Source organism: Schistocerca nitens, chromosome 8, assembly GCF_023898315.1.
Source record: "Schistocerca nitens isolate TAMUIC-IGC-003100 chromosome 8, iqSchNite1.1, whole genome shotgun sequence".
Taxonomy (NCBI): Eukaryota; Metazoa; Arthropoda; class Insecta; order Orthoptera; family Acrididae; genus Schistocerca; species Schistocerca nitens.
The window spans coordinates 420,436,520-420,450,527 of NC_064621.1; the positions used below are offsets into that span (position 1 = coordinate 420,436,520).

At 41.4% G+C, this 14,008-nt stretch overlaps 1 protein-coding gene across 2 annotated transcripts in view; it reads right to left on the minus strand.

Moving 5' to 3' along the window:
- LOC126199265 (juvenile hormone esterase-like) overlaps positions 1–7,934 on the minus strand; it is an 89,219-nt gene extending 81,285 nt beyond the window's left edge. Inside the window, exons 1-2 of one of the 2 annotated variants that reach the window (XM_049936070.1) lie at positions 7,778–7,930; positions 3,714–3,875 (exon numbers count right to left, since the gene is read on the minus strand). In XM_049936070.1, the coding sequence (XP_049792027.1) occupies positions 3,714–3,875; positions 7,778–7,858 (243 nt within the window). In that variant the 5' untranslated portion in view covers positions 7,859–7,930. Of the gene's footprint in view, positions 1–3,713; positions 3,876–7,777 lie in introns of both variants that reach the window. The other variant, XM_049936071.1, reaches the window with a different exon arrangement.
- Positions 7,935–14,008: the final 6,074 nt, after the last annotated feature.

A 14,008-nucleotide genomic window follows, 5' to 3' on the forward strand; every position in this document is an offset into this window, starting at 1 on the left:
TCGACTTGTTCTAGGAAACTGTTCGTCGGTTCAGGTCCCTTACCAGTGTTAACCGAAGACAGAGAGGAAACTGACGTCTAAATCTGCATGTAAATGATTAGTTTGCAATCCTCACTTAAGTGTGAGGCAGAGAGTTTAAAGAGTCACGTTCAGACTACTTCTCGACCGTCCCACTCTCGAATAGCTCGTGGGAAAATTGAACGACTAAACCGTTCCGAACTAACTTTGACTTCTCTTACATTATTAAAAGTATCATTTTGCTTTATGTAAGTAGGAGTCAGCAAAATATTTTATAATGCGTGTCGAAAGTTGGTTTGACGTTTAAGACTTTCCTGTCACGATAACTGCTTGAAAGTTTCTCGGTGTTGCATCAGATGGTATTTTCTAACCTGTACAACATTTCTGCGAGTCAGTGGCCTGTAATTTTCAGGTGCGACAACATTAGAGGACTGCTTATATTCGAAGGTAAGCGCGCTGCGTCACAACGACACAAACATTCTCAACAAAATTCAAAACGAAACGCTACAAAAAAACTAGCTGTTCATTGCCACAAGCCTTCCTCTCAAAATACGATATCCCACGTTCAGATCCGAATCATTGAACATATTATACCCATTAAAGTATGCATTAAAGTATGTATCTCATGCAATCATCACGAGAGAAAATGTAAAGAAGATTCTAGTGTACACAGAGGTGTATTGACAATCTATTTTCGCGTGCACCAACCCCAAAGTGACGGGTACTGCGCACCACACACCACACGGTATCTTGCGAGCTGCAGAACTGGAAAGTCATTTCTGTAAAGCCAAACATTTGCGTGCAGTTAACAGCGGCAAAGTCTCAACAGGTGATTATATTACATAAAATCAGGACTTCAACCACCTACAGACATTGAAATACATCGGTCTTTAAGGTTGAAAATTTATGCGGAATAGCAATTCGAACCCAGATGCTCGCTTATCTTAGAACGTTTTTTTTTAAACGACTCGGTCATCCACACACGTTTATCGTGAAACTCACGTTCTCAACCGGCCACGCACAAGTAGCGTCCCCGTCCATTAGCCCCACTGATCGTAACATCCAGCAAGTCCTGCAGGTGTTTGGAAGATATTGTGAAGACAGGTTGGAAGCACCAACAGCCGTCCTCGCTCTCATGTATATATACACACATTTAAAAAAGTTTTGCATCACCTCGGTTCCAAGATTTCTGGAACCTGTACAGAAAACTGGAATAGAGATCAACATAAACATCATTTTAGCCCTTTTTTATTGCTCATGAAAGCCACACATTGCATGTTGTACCACCATACAGCGACTCCTTCAGAGGTAGTGGGCCAGATTGCATTACACACTGGTACCTCTAATACCTAGTAGCACGTCCTCTTGTATTGATGCATGCCTGTATTCGTCGTGGCATACTATCGACAAGTTCATCAAGGCTGTGTTGGCCCAGATTGTCCCATTCCTCAACGGCGATTCAGTGTAGATCTCTCAGAATGGTTGGTGGGTTTCGTCGTCCATAAACAGTCATCTATCCCAGGTATGTTCGATAGAGTTCATGTCTGGAGAACATGCTGGCTACTCTAGTCGAGCGACGTCGTCATCCTGAAGGAAATCATTCACAAGACGTGCACAATGGGGCGAGGGGGGGGGGGGGGTGGCTAATATGCTGCCGATATGGTTGCACTATCGATCGGAGGATGACATTCATATATCGTACAGCCGTTACGGCACCTTCCACGACCACCAGCGGCATACGTTGGCCCAACATAATGCCCCCCCCCCCCCCCCAAAACAACAAGGAACCTCCACCTCGCTGCACTAGCTGGACAGTGTGTCTAACACGTTCAGCCTGACCGGGTTGCCTCCAAACACGTCTCCGGCGATTGTCTGGCTGAAGGCGTATGGGACACTCATCGGTGAAGAGTGTTGCCACTCCTGAGCAGTCCATCCGGCATGTTGTTGGGCCCATCTGTACCGGGCTGCATGGTGTCGTGGTTGCAAAGATGTACCCCGCCATGTACGTCGGGAGTGAAGTTGCACATCATGCAGCCTACTGCGCACAGTTTGAGTCGTAACACGACCTCCTGTGGCTGCACGAAAAGCATTTTTCAACATGGTGGCGCTGCTGACAAGGGTCCCCCGAGCCATAATGCGTATGTAGCGGTCATCCACAGCAGTAGTAGCCCTTGGGCGGCCTGAGGAAGGCATGTAATCGACAGTTCCTGTCTCTCTCTGTACATCCTCCATGTCCGAAGAACATTGCTTTGGTTCACTCTGAGACGCCTGGACATTTCCCTTATTGAGAGCCCTTCCTGGCACAAAGTAACAATGCGGACACTATCGAACCGCGGTGTTGACCGTCTAGGCATTGTTGAACTACAGACAACACGAGCCGCGTACCACCTTTCTAGTGTAATGACTGGAACTGATCGCGTGTCGGACCCCCTGCGTCTAATAGGCGCTGCTCATGCGTGGTTGTTTTCATCTTTGGGCAGGTTTAGTGACATCTCTGAAGAGTCAAAGGTTCAAATGGCTCTGAGCACTATGGGATTTAGCTTCTGAGGTCATCAATCCCCTAGAACTTAGAACTACTTAAACCTAACTAACCTAAGGATGTCACACACATCCATGCCCGAGGCAGGATTCGAACCTGCGACCATAGCGGTCGCGCGGTTCCAGACTGTAGCGCCTAGAACCGCTCGGCCACTCTGGCCGGACCACTACGGTTGCAGGTTCGAATCCTTCCTCTAGCATGGATGTGTGTGCTGTCCTTATGTTAGTTAGGTTTAATTAGTTCTAAGTTCTAGGCGACTGATGACCACAGAAGTTAAGTCGCATAGTGCTCAGAGCAATTTTGAACCACTCTGGCCGGCAAGAGTCAAAGGAACTGTGTCTGTGATACAATATTCACAGTCAACGTCTGTCTTTGGGAGTCCTAGGAACGGGGGTGATGTAACAATTTTTGAGGTGTGTATATGTATAAATACTTAGCGAATTCTACGAGCAGAAGAGCTAATGGATGGGGACACTAATTGCGCGTGGCAGGTTAAATATTTGAGTTCGTTTAGAACCATTTCCGGATGACAGAGACCGTTAAGATCACTGTTCGACTGAAGTGTAGCATCTAGGTTTGAGTGGCGGTACTCCAGACAAATTTTGAACTTTCACCACTGACTTAGTTCATTGCCTGTAGGTGGCGGAAACTCTTCTTTCTCTTACTGTACGGATGCTGTACCACCAGTACCACTTATCCATACTTAACACGTGAGTGATACTTACCAGTTAATTAATGCTATTCACTGGGTTCGATATGCCGTTTCAACGTTTGCCCTTGCATTCCGGCTGCTGAACACTTTAAAATCGGTGTAAGAATCTACAAGAGAATTTTTAAGTGAACGCACGAGAAACGGTGTTATAGTCCAGTTAAGGTTCAAATGGCTCTGAGCACTATGGGACTCAACTGCTGAGGTCATTAGTCCCCTAGAACTTAGAACTAGTTAAACCTAACTAACCTAAGGACATCACAAACATCCATGCCCGAGGCAGGATTCGAACCTGCGACCGTAGCGGTCTTGCGGTTCCAGACTGCAGCGCCTTTAACCGCACGGCCACTTCGGCCGGCTCCAGTTAAGGTACTGGTTGTTTGTTAGTCAGGGTGTCACACTCTAAAACGATCGGAGAGAGCCCTAAATTTCAGCAAGGTTACTCACCCTGAAGCGGAGGTCTCCCAGCGGCGGGGTTGCGAACGGGATGCCGACGAACCTGTTGTAGAGCGTGCCGTTGAGCGACGTGGCCACCACGCCCCTGAGGGCACCCGTCTCCACCGTCACGAACACGTCCTCCCCCTGCAACAGATCCACGTGTGACGAACTCTGGAACAGAGTGAACGTTATGTACAACAACATAAATGTGCAAGCGTAACTTAAGATTCTGATGAGACGGTTAAGATCTGCATATTAACTTGGACAGTCGCAGGTAAAGCAGAATTCAATACCGTTGCTACCACAGTTTCCAGAATCTGTCGCTAAGTCTTCAGGCAAATTATGGAGAAGGAAATCCCTTACCCTTTTAAAACTGTAGATCCCGTGTCCGAAACTCAGTTCGCGTCTTGTCTAACTGAAAAGAAAACAGCTCCACAACGGGACGACATCCGAAACGACATGCTCGAAAAAAAAAAAAAAAAAAGCACCTCGACCTTGTTAACGAATTGATTCTGTTGGACCATACAAACACACATATTAACTCTAAGTTGTTTATGTCTGGAAGTTTGACCTAGAATCAAAATAAAAATAGTTGCAATCCTCCACTGGCGACCAAGATTATCTGGAGGTTTTCTTTGATTCTGAGGCATTGGTCTGAACAGGTAATCCTATCCGAAACACTTGTTGTTGGAAACCCATAAGTTCCACTTTCATCTCATTGGGATTTGGCTGATAGAAATCGAGCTTGGAAATTTACCACATATCCAGCAGAGTAAACTTCTTTTATAAAAAGTAACATTATATCTTTCAAATATTGGAAAAAAATTACTGTTACATCGTTTCGTGGTCGTTATGAATGGAGAAACACATAAAGTGAAAGTTTGTTAAAGACGACACTCGACATGCGTATTAGAATGACTACGATCCAGGACAGAATGTGGAAGATCAAACAGAGGGTGGTGATAATTCCTGACACTTAATATAGAATAAGATACACGAATTATTAATACCTAAGGCGGGGTTTCACTTCATTTCTACCATTATGAATTTTTTGGAGGTTAAAGTATTGTTTAATACTTCTGCACCTGATTCAAAATGAAATACATAATACACGCTACACTTCTGGTCAGGTCAGTATAGGATTATCAACACTCAATCCAGCAGCAAAAATGCAGGAATAGATCTAGCAATGAATAATAAAATAGGAATTTGGGTAAGCTGCAACGAACAGTATAGTGAATCCATTACAGTAGCTAAGATAGATACAAAGACCACACACTACAAGAGCACAAATTTATATGCCTACTAGCTCTGGAAATGATGAAGGGATTATGAGAATACACGACAGTAAAGGAAATTATTTAAAAATGTAAACCACAGAAGAATGTAACTGGTATGAGGTAATGGAATTCGATAGTACGAAAAGAAAAAGGATAAGTAGTAGAAAAGCATGGATAGGAGAAACAGAATGAAAGGGGAAGCCGCGTGATAAATTTAGGCGTTCTCTCGTTAGATAACCATGAAACAAGGTCGTATATGTTGAAGAATCCGAGAGATGCAAGAAGATTTCAGATAGCTAAAATAATGGTAAGAAAGAACTTCCAAATCAGATTTTAAAATTCAGTACATTTACAGGGACAGATATAAACTGCGAGCACAATTTCAATTATGAACCGCTGAGTAAAGCTGCAGAAATAGAAAAAGTTAGTAAATTAAGGTATGGACGTGAGAACTGAAAGAACAAAAACCTGCTGAGAGTGTCAAACGCAACATTAGGGAACGGTTCACTGAGACATGGAAAAGGAATGCAAGATAGGACGATTGTATAACTTTCACAGGCGAAGAACAGTGAAGGTAGCAGAGTATCAAATTGGCGGAATAACAAGGTGCATTAAAAATCATCAGATAAGACAGGAGATACTGAAAGTAACTGACGGACCGATAAAAAATAAAAACGCAACAAATGAAGCTGGCAGAAGGGGATACAGAGGTCTAAGAAATGACACTATGAGGAAGTGAAAATGACAAGGCAGGAAATGGTTGGACGATATGCAAGGCTGTATGTGTATGCACGTCTATGGGAAAAAACAGACGTCGCCTACACGGAAATTAAAGTGACCTGTGGAGAAAAGAGAAGTGGCTGCAATGTTATTCAATCTGTGTATTGCGCAAAGAGTGCAGGTAACGGAGGGGGAATTTGGAAAGGGAGAAGAAATTTTGAGGTTTGCCCATGACACTAATTCTTCAAGAGACGGAAAAGGTCTTGAAGGACTTGGAAGTTCTGTTAAACAGAGTGGTCTTCATGAGAGGCTATAAGATGAACAGCAACGAAGTCAAAACAGTGACAATGAAATGTGATCGAACTGATTCAGATGATGCTTATAGAAGTAGATTAGAAAATGAGAAACTAAGAGTAGTGGATGAAACTGGTATTTGAGCTGCAAAATAACTCTCTAACCCCTATAGGGAGAGCAACGTAATTTAGACAGACAACAGCAAGAAAAAGAGAGATTTCTCAACATCTAATAAAAATTTGTTGGGAAGTGTTTTGGAAGATATTTGTGTGGAGATAGCCTCGTACGTGTTTGAGACGTGGTTAGTCAACAGGGAATTCAATAAATGGAATGGAAGCTATTCAAAAGTGATGCTATAGAAGAACACTGTAGATTAGATGGGCAGATCGAATAATGAGGATATACTGAATCGCATAGGGGAAGAAAAGAAATTAAATCCACAACCTGGTTAAAAGAAAGGATTGATTGTTGAGACATATGTTAGGCATTAAGGAATCACAATTAGGTATTGGAACGACGTGTGGTGTGCAAAACTTTTAGAGGGAAACCAATATTCGACCAAAGTGTGCAGCAGTTATACGGAGATGAGGAAGCCTACACAGGATAGAATAGCATGGAGAGCTGCATCAAACCAATAATCGGATTGAATACCACAGCAAAATCTCCACAGAATATTCAAATTCTTCATTGCATTAATCGAGCAATACATCTAAAGAGAAGAATATCATCAACTGGAATATTCTGTGAGTTAACCATAGTCTTTACTGTAATCCTTTAGGGTAAGATAATACAAACGTTGTGGTATCAAGCATGTACACTATTATCAAAATCTCAAGAACAACAAGAAAAGAGAGAAATAGTGAGACAACACGTAAGCACCACAATAAGTGACCGCTGAGATTTCTACACAGATGCCGCTTTCTCTATAGGAAGCGAGTTCAAATGGACTGGTTATGGACTAGTAACGACAAGCAGTACCGTAAACTCGAAATGCTCCCTTCCACGTTCCCCGCTTTTGTGAACAGAGCGTAGCCTCTTGCTGACATATACAAATTAATGTCACAGAGACGTCATTTAGCCGCTGTTAGGCTGTAATCGTCGGTCGATTGGTGGTAGGTCATACCACCATTTCATCAGCTGTACTATAAAATGTCATTTCAGACCAGTGGTGACGGTTCCGAATCACTGGAAAAGTTCAAAGCCGATCGTAAAAGGGTCGTCATCTGGTATTAACTGACCGACGATATCCAAAAGTTTCCGAAAAAGACCTTAAGTTTAGCTTAAGGATATCCCATAGTGCTAGAGATTTTGGAGCGCTCTTAGTATGCCGCGTTGCACTTACTGCAAACTAGCATATCCCCTGCTAAATGCTATGTCCTTCTGCAAGAGACTTTGTAAGCTCGATTCTTTTCAGATCAAATAAATCTTCTGATCAAAAAGTGTTTCTAATTACGTGACTCGCAAGACATTTGGCATACAGCATTGGACTACATCCAGAAAATAATTAAGGACATAGGTGCAAGTGCTACTGTGAGACGAAGAGGTTGGCAGAGGAGGGGAATTCGTGGCGGGCCGCATCGAACCAGTCAGAAGAAGACTGATGACTCAAAAAGAGAACGTGCAAAGGACATTCATCTGACTAGTTGCGAATACACAACTAACAAGACTCTGGTTACGAATACAGTCAGACAAGTGCCAATACGGCGCAAAGTATGCAGTATAAAGGAACTAAGGGTGAAGAAATTAGTGATGAAGTGCGTGAAGCGTCGGTCAGAGTACCTGGAGAAGCTGGGGGCGCGGTGAGGAGTCTGCGACTCCCACAGAGAGGGCAGCGACCAGCAGTAGCGCCACAGTGCGCATGTTTGCGTCTGTGACCGAAGTCACTGCCTACTGACTGCCCAATAACCGGCAGCTCACCTTACAGCTTCTTTAGTAACGGAGCTGTCATATTTATCTCAGAGTTACATAAAGCACTTCCTATCAGTCTACGTGTTGGGAACGTTTTAACCTATCGTGTCGTATCTCTACTGAGATTGCTATAAACTGACTCATTTTAAATCATTTTGATACGAGTCAAGCACTTAATGTGAGAAACGAAATTGTCATCCTAACTAACTGAAACAGCTATCGTACACGGTAACTGTTGGAGGTTCACTGGGGTACAGAGAACAAATGCCTGACAAGAGAGCACATTGTCATCCTAATCGATATTTTGCATGGTAATTTTTGTTATCCTTGTGGGTGATACCCTCGGAGTCACAAGATAATTGGGGTCACAGACGTGCCGAGACTGTGCTACCAACCACTTTCAATAGACAATGGTTTATCCAATCCTTTTCTGGTGAACAGGATTCTAGAGAAATATAAGCGAATGGTAAATCTCTCGCTGCCTCGAATCTGATTGGAAACTAACACCTCATCAGGAATTCACACACATTAGAACATTTGGAAACTAACGACATCAAATTCAAAGTGTCGGATGAGAAAACGGAACAAAATTAGTACTATTTGAAATCCCGCCCTTTTACTTACTTTTACCCGAAAGTTCACATGAGAGTATGACCCTGATTTTATTCTCTGAAATCGAACTGAAATTATTTAGGTTTGGGAGCGGTAACGTCTTTCGAAAAGCGCAACAGATTGAGAAAAGGAGGCTTAACCACAGTGAACCAAGACAAAACTGAAATTACAATCCTTGTTTTTAGATTTAATGCATTCGTTAACTATATATTTAAAGAAATTGCATCCTATTGATAAAATTTGTGAAATGAAGATGTATTTTATATCTGTGCCGTATTTCACCTAATAATCCGAAAACACTGAGCTAGTGTAACACCAGAAATTATCTCGCAGCCTTTGTCTCTGCTGGCATGTGTCTACGTTCAACAGCGACACACACTTATCTGCACACCCACAGTTTTTATTTAATAAATCTGCAGTCTCTTCTTAAGGCAGGCTACTTCACGCTAGCTTTGTATACAATTAAAATGAATAGAATACGTTTTGAGGACTTGGTTTCTTAGCGAACACCTGTGGAGGGATGGCACACGTGAAAAAATTAGTTAAACACAGACCAAGGGCAGAGGACAATAAGTTTGTAAAAACCTATTGGTTGGCTCCAATCAAATCTTGCTCGGTCCGACAAGACAAACCTGACTGTTTCCTGCCACAGATGTAAGGCTTTAGCAGTCTGACAGTTGGCTACACATCTTTTAGGCAGACTATCGTTGCGTACACGCACGAATATGCGGCATGAGAGACGGTTTGTACCACAGAAGACGTCTTTCACGTTGACTGGAGTTTTCAAGGTGAGCATCTTGCATCACATCCTTTCCATACCGATATAGATGAACTGTGCTAGGATAATAATTCGACCTGGATTTTGATCCAGACACTAATTTTATGCACTGTAATCACGGTTTGGCAGACCACCTAATTCGCTGACGAGTTGAAGCCATTTTGGTATTTTCGGAAGATTTTTGAAGTGCACGGGATCTGGGATACTTCCTATTTTGGTAGGTTCAGGAAGATTCCCGGGAAAGGAAGGAGAGGAGGTTTACTCGGGAATGCACTCACAGCACTGAGTATTCGGAGTGTATATAGTGAAGGGAACTATTATGTACATCAAGTTTCTGAATTCAGTTACGCAAGTGTATTTGTTGTTATTAGCTGCAGACGATGTTTAATCTATGAGGACGCCATTAGATGAGAAAAATTATTGTGCATCTAAAACATGTGTTTTTCTCTTTTCTTCTGTACATTTCTAAGCGGAAAAGAAAGGAATGATGCCAAGGGATGACCAAAATTCAGAATTTCCGAACCTGTTTTGCCGTACATGGCTCATCTTTGTGGAAAACTGCAAATCAGGCCTTTCCTTTTATCGTACACTTTAATTTCTTCACAGAGTAGTGCCATTTCAAAAACCTCACATTTAGATTTCAGTTAAAATTTTTCAGTTCAAATTACGTTCCTGAGTGTCAGTTTCACTATAGCTTGTAATGGCGGTGAAATAATGTGTGGGACTTCGAAAAGGTAAAGTGCTTTGAGATTGTTTCATTTTCACTGACAGCCATTACTTGATCTTTTTAATAGGAGACATTTCATTGTCGGCAGTTTTTCTTTAATATTAGTATAATAAAGTAGTTCTCCATTTATTTTGAGTATTTTATTGTAACAATTTTTAAAAATAGAGAGATGCGAACAAGGTCAGCCAGCAGTAAACCTGCAGAACAAACTTTCGATATATTAAAGACATTTGAAATATTCACTGTTGCCATTAAAACTCTTTGGAATACTCAGACCAAGTTTAAATCTGAATTATTAACTAAAATTGAGCAAATTTCTCATGCACTGAAGGACATTCCTCATGCATATGAAGAATCATCTCATGCACAGGAACAATTTTTTACTGCTAGAGCTAAATCGCAGGCTGATTTGTTAACAGTACAAAAATATTGAATATCAGGAGAAGCATAATACCAAATGAAGTGAAACATGGCCAATCGTCTATAAGAAAAGAATAAGCAAATAATCAATTTAATTGATGTAAAATATTCCCAATGGGAACAACTACAGAATGAAAAAAATAATACTTAAGGTCAACAAAGAAGAAACTGACATATGTGTAGATAAACTTATGGGCAAACGATTTAGTGCAATAAAGAAAGAGCATAGTATTAAGGTAGAATATCTCAATAAACAAATTGCAGGGAGAGAAGATTCCATTATTCCAAAGGAGTGGCGTGAATATGTATGAAAAGAAATCACAACCATCAGCGAAGCCATAACTATATTAAATCAAGTAATTTAAGCCAATCTGTTATCAGGAGTTAGTGAGGTTCACAATACATCCATTGTGAAAGCTATTTGTACCACAAGGCAGACCCAGTTGACAAACAAATTACAATATTGGATCCAAGAAGGTGAATGAGCACATTGGGCAACAGAGGCTGCAAATATCTGCTAAACTCATTAGGAATTTTAAGGGTATGTACCAGTAAAATAACGATTCCATAATAATATTTTCAATCCCAAACTATAATATCTGGTTCTCCTTCGAAAAATGCATTAACAAGACTGATTGTTGGGATGACACAGTTACAAATGGTGATGTGATTCATATTTTGGAAGCCAAATATCCTCTCCAAATAGGAGGATAATCAATAAATGGACCAGTCAGATATTTGGATGCTTGTCTGGGTGTCCATATTAAGTAACATCAATATAATACAAAAAGTCACAAGAGTAGTGAAAGCACGTGATTCCATTGACCAGAGAATGACGATCAATCATAAAACCAAGGTAATCAAGAATGAGAGCCTACTGAAAACCGTTACCAACATAGGAAGCAGTGCAGATCAGACAGTCATTCTCAACCCACATAGCAACAGCCTAAGGTATGAGACATATGATAATTACTATAGAAATCGTGATAATGATACTAGGTTCAATGGCAACCGTTTCTATTGCCCATCAAACATACTGCAGCAGCATAGATAAGTTAACGAGTTCACCAGTCTAGCAGGTATGACTCCAGAGTGGACATAACAGAAATTCACCCTGATTCGACAGACAATAAGTCAGAAAACTAGGTGAAGTCAGAATGTATAATACTTTTGCAGCCTCTGAGAATGGTAGGGTAGGGACAAGCAGCATTAATTAAATTAAGATGTAATGGAATATACATGTAAGATGTAATGGTCACATACACCTTGACTGCAATGAAAATGCTGAACACAAGGCGCAGTCAGCAGTAAAGACCACAGTCAACAGAATACACATTGTCCTCATTTTAGACCCAAGTGCACAATCAAGTATCGTATCTGCTGGGGTGTTCAAAAATTGATGACAAAAAGAAGGTGTGAACAGTTCTTGGGACTGGATGCAATATTGTAGGAGCAGTTAGCTCCAAATCTAAACCAACAGAAATCTAGGCTCCATTGCAGATCATATTAGAGGAAATGTTTTCATGCTTATTTCTCCTTGTAGTAGGTCTGACAACTGACTGCATAGTGGAAAATGACTTTTTATGTGAGAGGTACACAGGTATCAACCTTTCTGCTACGAACGACATGTCAAAGTAGGTTGTCATGATATCACTGTGGATTTGATTATCGATAAATTTCATCAGGGAATTAAACAGACATTTATGGGAGAGTTCACTGATGCCAGCCAAAAAGATGTAGACAAAAATAGCACGAATGTAGCAGGTGCCATAAATAAGAAAGATAAAGAATTCGATTATCTCTATGCTACACACATAATGGAATTGGAACAAATACAACACTGTGTTTGACAGCTGTCGGTAGATTTATACGTCACCAGACTGACGTGCTGTGTATAACCCTGCAGATCTCATAAAGTATCTGTGTGTGTTCGTATCTTAATACGTATAGGACCAGACAGATGTACATTTTTGTAATTCCTCAGTTCGCATGAAATTTGCATTTGCTTTTCGATATGTCGTATATGTGACCAGGCAGATGTGCAATTGTGTAGGTCTGCAGCCTTCATAAGTTTTGTATATGTTTACGTAATACAGTAATCTCTAGAATTACGTACAACCCCTAATGACGTATTGTTACCACACACGCAGAGCCCGGTGTGACGCGAGCTGTGACATTCATTGGTGCCTCTTCTGCTAGCACCATCTCGCGACGCGGGCTGTGGTGTAAGAACAGAGCCGCAGTTGCGGTAGTACCTTCAAATGGCTCTGAGCACTAGCGGTAGTACCTAGCTTGCGCTTGTATGTAATGGAGGCACTTAACATTTATAACGTCATTTCTCTCTTGGACGCCTATGTGCTACTTAATGACAATTTTGTAAGGCCTGCGTGTTATAGGCAACTATTAATATCACACTTCTTTGCCTTGATTTTGTAACCTGTATGTGCCCCAAGGTATGTAACTAAATTTATATGTGTACTTGTTATATAAGTGGAATCCAAGCCCACTTCTATAGTGTTTTCTGTGCTTCCTAATCCGATGATGGCGGCCTTAGTTTCGCCGAAACCTGTAATAAAGGAATAAAAAGAATTCCTGCAATCTTGGTTACCAGTTTATTGTTTTACAATAACCTATACGTTTCATGAATCACTTACCTCACAAAAATCATCGTTACTCGAACTACTGCAATACAGTGAGCGCCAATACTACCAGCTAAATAAAAGATTCTAACTACTGAAGGCACTAACTACTGATTGGCATAGTTAGCAAATGAAAGATTTTGTTAGGGAACAAACAATGTATTTACCTTAATAGCGATATAATTTTGTGACATCCAATTAAATAAATTTCCTTTTTCTGACGGACACACATCCAGATCGTCCGCTCAAAACTCTGGCATCTCTCTTCCCACATCCACCACTGCTGGTGGTTCACCTCCAACTGTCCAACGCTACGATCTGTTCACATTCAACTGCCCAACACTACAATAGCGAATATTCCAACAATGCCAACCAGCCACAGACTGCACACAGCACGGTCAGTGATTTTCATACAGAGCGCTACGTGGCGTTACCAACATAAAAACCAAAACAGCGTACTTACAAGAGATCTTAAAGTACTCTGATCCATCACTTCCCCAAGTATTGTAAATCTTTGAGCAATATGATTCGGGAGAGATAGTGGCCGGTAAGTCTGACCAGGCCCCGATTTGTTGGGTCGAGTCACCCCTTGTTCGCGACCACACCAAGTAGCCACAATAAAGAGCGCGTACAATGCCTCGCGGTCAGCCACGTAAATACAGGGTGTTTCAAAAATGACCGGTATATTTGAAACGGCAATAAAAACTAAACGAGCAGCGATAGAAATACACCGTTTGTTGCATTATGCTTGGGACAACAGTACATTTTCAGGCACACAAACTTTCGAAATTACAGTAGTTACAATTTTCAACAACAGATGGCCCTGCGGTCTGGGAAACTCTATAGTACGATATTTTCCACATATCCACCATGCGTAGCAATAATATAGCGTAGTCTCTGAATGAAATTACCCGAAACCTTTGACA